The 5163-nt window shown below is 46.6% G+C and overlaps 1 protein-coding gene across 1 annotated transcript in view; it reads left to right on the top strand.

Moving 5' to 3' along the window:
* Window positions 1-4864: 4864 nt before the first annotated feature.
* Window positions 4865-5163, top strand: part of Ubr1 (ubiquitin protein ligase E3 component n-recognin 1) — a 94778-nt gene continuing 94479 nt past the window's right edge. Inside the window, exon 1 of the mRNA XM_013009984.1 lies at window positions 4865-5032. Coding sequence (XP_012865438.1) covers window positions 4952-5032 — 81 coding nt within the window. The 5' untranslated portion in view covers window positions 4865-4951. The remainder of the gene's footprint in view (window positions 5033-5163) is intronic.

A 5163-nucleotide genomic window follows, 5' to 3' on the forward strand; every position in this document is an offset into this window, starting at 1 on the left:
CCCGGGGCTGCTCGGCGTCCACCGCCCCCCCCTACCCCCACCTCCACCCCGGCCCTTCCTGCTCCCCTAGGCCGGCCGCTCCGCCCGCACTTCCGGGCTCTTGGCTCGCCGGTCCCGGGTGCGTGTGTGTATGTGTGTGGGCGGGGTAGCGCACCTTCTTTCCCTGGACCTAACCCCGCCCTCCACCGGCGTAGCCCCGCCCCTTCCTCGATTTAACCCCGCCCTCCACCGGCGTAGCCCCCTCTCCTTCCTCGGCTTAGCCCCGCCCTCCGCCCGCGTAGCCCGTCACTCCCGCGGCTCAGCCCCGCCCCCCGCCGTCTGCGCCCGGAGGGTTTGCAGCCGCTGTCACCGGCGCACGCCGAGGGCTGTGCGGGCGGGGAGCCTGGCGGCGGCGGCGGGAAGGCTGCCTCGGACTGGCAGGCCCGGCGGCGGGGACTGGAGCCCCGGGCGGCTCCTCCTTGGTCAGTCACGGCTGGCCTGGGTGGTGGCGCGGCCTCCACGCCTGTAAAACCCGCGTCCACGCTGGTGCAACCCGCGCGCGTGTGTGCATGGCCGTGCGGAGGTGACCGGCCAGGTCTCTCCTGACCTCGTTCACACCACCCCGGGGCGTTCTACCGGTATACTCCGTAGGTGTTTGTCCACTTTTTTTTCCTTTTTCCTTAACCTGATCTCACACGTTCGTGGTTGCAAACTCTTGCGACATGGTGTGGTGCCATTCCCTTTAATAAACATTAAATGCGTATATTCTCACGTATAATAAGCTCCTAAGATAGTGAACCATGGCTGCTGTCTTATGGTTCCTCATCTTTTCTGCTTAGATGAACATCTTCCATCCCAAAGACACCTAAAAAGTACTTAACCAACTGCTCTCGGATAAATCCAATACTAGCAGCATATCCCAAGAAAACGAAGGGGGATTTAAAAAGTGCTATTTGTATAAAAATGTTTATTCTCAGCACATCAGCCCATAGTAATCACGGGTTCAACAGTGAAGGAGTGATTCAGGAATTAAGCACAAAGAATCCTGTGCCTGGCCTATAGGAAATATTTAATATTTATTAAATGTACTACATTCCCACTCCAATGTGGCATTTTTAGGGTTCCTAAGCAATCCAAATGTACAGCCAGAGTTGAAAAACCTCGAGCTTAGGGCTGGGAAGGTGGCTCAGGGGGTAGAGTGCTTGCTTCACATGCATCAGGCCCTGGGTTCGATTCCTCAGCACCACATAAGCAGAAAAAGCTGCAAGTGGCGCTGTGGCTCAAGTGGTAGAGTGCTAGCCTTGAGCTGAAGAGTTCAGAGACAGCGCCTAGGCCAGGGTTTCAAGCCCCAAAACGGACAAAAAAAAAAAAAAAAACAACCAAAAAACCAGCAGCACACTACAAAAATGAGGATTAAACCAAATGAGCTATTTTGAAGGCTGGGCCAGAAAACTCACTTGATCCCAGGAATTGAGGATGGCCTGGACAACAAACCTTGCAGTACCCTATCCCCCTCCAATATACATATACACAGCACATACATATATATGTGTGTATATGTATATGTATATATATATATATATATATACTATACAGAGGGAAAAATTTAGTGCATGTTGTTGATAATCCTTCAGACAATGAACTAGTACCTACAAACTTATCTTGAAGCTTTATTTATTTATTTATTTTTTTGTCGGTCGTAGAGCTTGAACTCTGGGCCTGGGCGCTGTCCCTCAGCTCTTCAGCTCAAGGCTAGTGCTCTACCACTTGAGCCACAGCACCACTTCTGACTTTTTCTGCTTATGTGGTGCTGAGGAATCAAACCCAGGGCCTCATGCATGCAAGGCAAGCACTCTACCACTGAGCCACCTTCCCAGCCCTGAAAGTAATTTTAAAAATAAGTACAAGATGAGTGCCAGTGGTTCAAGCTTGTAATCTTAGCTACTTAGTAAGATGGGACCTGGAGGATCTTAGTTTGAAGCTAGTCAGGGCACAAAAGTCCACGAGACCTCTATCTCTTAAACAGCAAAAAGCTTGACTGGAGGAGTGGCTCAAATGGTAGAATGCCAGCTGATAAAAGCCAGCTGAATGTTGAGGCCCTAACTTCCAACCCTGTTATGGGGGGGGGTGGAGCCAGACTGGAGGCATGACTTAAGTAGTACAATGCCAGCCATGAGTGAAAAAGCTGAGTAAGAGCACAAGCCCCTGAGTTTAAGCCTTAATTAACCAGCATACACACACAGACATAATGTTTGCATAAGAATCAAATTCAAAATCCTACTATAAACTAGGCCAAGCCACACCTAGTTCTCAATTAGAAAAGGGTAATAAATTATACACAAGCTTTTTAAAAATCTGTTTTATGTTTAATATATGAGCTTGGGGATATTAAAATGTGTGACAGATACCTGATATTTGTTATTTTTTAAACAGTAAACATACCACAACACACAAGGTGGCAAGACATATTTCCAAGAAGGGTACTTATTTTGTGTTACAAAAATTCTTTTAAGTAACTTGATTTTTCCATGTGTGTGTGTATATATACATACATACATATATATATATATGTATATATTCTGAATATCTTCCCAAGTCAAAAAGAATAAATCTGAAAGACTGATAATCAAATGTTATGATCATCTCAGGATTACTTCAAAATAACTGGACACCTAAAAAAATCTTCTGTATCTGTGAATTTTATCAATGTTTACTATGTTAGAAATTAAAATGGAGGGCTGGGAAGGTGGCTCAGTGGTAGAGTGCTTGCCTTGCATGCATGAGGCCCTGGGTTTGATTCCTCAGCACCACATAAGCAGAAAAAGCCAGAAGTGGTGCTGTGGCTCAAGTGGTAGAGTGCTAGCCTTGAGCTGAAGAGCTGAGAGACAGCGCCCAGGCCGAGTTCAGGCCCCATGACTGGCAAAAAAAAAAAAAAAAAAGTCTCAAGAAATTAAAATGGAAAACTAAGAATTCCTATTATTTTAAATAATAAGCAATATATTAGTATAAGCATGGTAAGTGAAAATTGACTTCCTAAATTAAAAATTACCAAAAAGTGTGGCAGTATTTTAGCTTTTTAAATTCTTTTCCCAAATTGCTACCTTAGTAGAAGATAGCTAGTTGTTCTTGTTTCTGCATTCAATGTATACCGATGTATTGGAAGTGGCACTGTAGCTCAAGTGGTAGAGTGCTAGCCTTGAGCTGAAGAGCTCAGGGACAGCACCCAGGCCCAGAGTTCAAGCCCCACAACTGACAAAAAAAAAATTATACCAATGTATTGTTTTGGTTGAAATATTTGAAGAAAAACTGGCCTTATAGAAATTTTTCTTTAAAAATAATTTTAAGAAGATTTCATTTAAAACAGTTTCAAACAACACAGATGCTATTAGTTTGGACCACCTGTCTAACCCTGGTCCTAGCCTTTAGAACTATTTATTTTCTTTGCATTTCAGATTTATTCTTTCAAGTGTTTAAGCTTTTTTGTTCATGGCTAGTGGTTTACCCCTTGAACTGCAGCTCCACTTCTGGCTTTTGCTGGTTAACTGGAAATAAAAAGTCTCACAGACTTTTCCTGCCTGAGTTAGCTTTGAATAGGGATCCCTCAGATTTCAGTCTCCTGAGTAGCTAGGATAACAAGCAGGAAGGCACTAGCAGCCGACTCTCAATGGATGTTGATTTTTCTTTTTTTCGTTTTTCCACATTGACCTACCTTGTTCAAGTGTTGCACGGTAACCCAGAATGTGAATGTGTACCATAGTTTATTCTTTCTTCTCAACAAATGCCTCTTCATTTTTACCTTTTTGTCATTTGTAGGGCTTGAATTCAGGGCCTGGACTCTGTGCCTGAGCCTCTTTGTGCTCAAGGCTAGTACTCTTCCACTTGAGCCACAACACCAGTTTTTTGAGTGGTTAACTGGAGCTAAATCTCATTGACTTTTCTTGCTGGCATTGGACCGTGATCCTCAGATCTTAGCCTCCTGAGTAACTAGGATTACAGGCGTGAGCCGGCTTTGGCTTTAATTTATTTTTTAAATTGTTATTATCAAGGTGATGTCTAGAAGAGTTAGTTACGTCTATCAGGTAAAAAGCACATTTCTTTTTGGGCATCACCTCTTCTCTCCCTCTCCCAGTTTTTCCCTCCCATTGCCACCCACAAATTGCATAGCTGATTTTGAATACAGTATCTAGTGAGTACCACGGCTGCAAATGCCTTTATATATATACATATATATATATGCATGTACGTGCATATATAAATACATATATATGTAAATATATGTACGTACATATATGCATATATGTATGTACACACACACACTATTCGTAGCGCTGGGAATGGCACGCTCTTACACGGTTGTGCAAGCCAAGTGCCCAGAGCTCCACAGTAAAGATGGAAGGGCTGAGTCTTTTTAAAATTCTTTATTCTTTTTTCTTTTTGGTGTGTGTGGGGGGGGGGGGACGGCTCTCTGGGAGAACCATGGCAGGTGGAGTGGGCAGACGTGAGCACCCCCAGAGCAACAACGGCCTGCCCCCGACAGACAGCCTCCTCCTTTATAACGGGTGTTAATTCTGTGTAGTTTTTATTATTATTCCTTATTCATTGTATACCTAGTTTATTTTACCTCAAAGATGCAGCAGACGCTAGCACCGGACCCAGCAGCCACCAGGCACGACAGACTGGACGGAAGGGGACAGACAGACAGACAGACGACGTGGGCGGGTAATGAAAGAAAGAAAAACCTTCAGCGCCCCAGGGGGAAGGGGAGGAGGGAGGGGGGGGAAAAGGAAGGAGAAGAGGCCGTGACGCCCACTTCCGGGAAGCGAACCGGAAGTCGCTCTCGGATTCTGCGCCAAAGCCCCGGCCTCCCAGGGGCCGTCGTAAAAGTGTCGCCCGTCATCTCTCGGGCCGGGCTACAGGTCTCCGCTCGCTTCCAGTCAGGGGTCGACAGCTGCAGGCGTTAGTCTCCCTTAAGATGGCGGACGAGGAGACCGACGGTGAGGAGAGGATGGAAGTCAGCACCGAGGTGCCCCAGACCCCTCAGCGGCTGGCATCCGTAAGTTGCTTCTAGGCAAGTCCCTTTTGTCCTCCGTCTCCAGTGCCTCCCCACCCGCGGTTCCGGAGGAGGAGGGGGGGTGGGGGTGCGGGTTCTTCATTCCTTCTGGGGGCTCCGGGGGCGGGGGGGGG

Source organism: Dipodomys ordii, unplaced genomic scaffold, assembly GCF_000151885.1.
Source record: "Dipodomys ordii isolate 6190 unplaced genomic scaffold, Dord_2.0 Scaffold11, whole genome shotgun sequence".
Classification (NCBI taxonomy): domain Eukaryota; kingdom Metazoa; phylum Chordata; class Mammalia; order Rodentia; family Heteromyidae; genus Dipodomys; species Dipodomys ordii.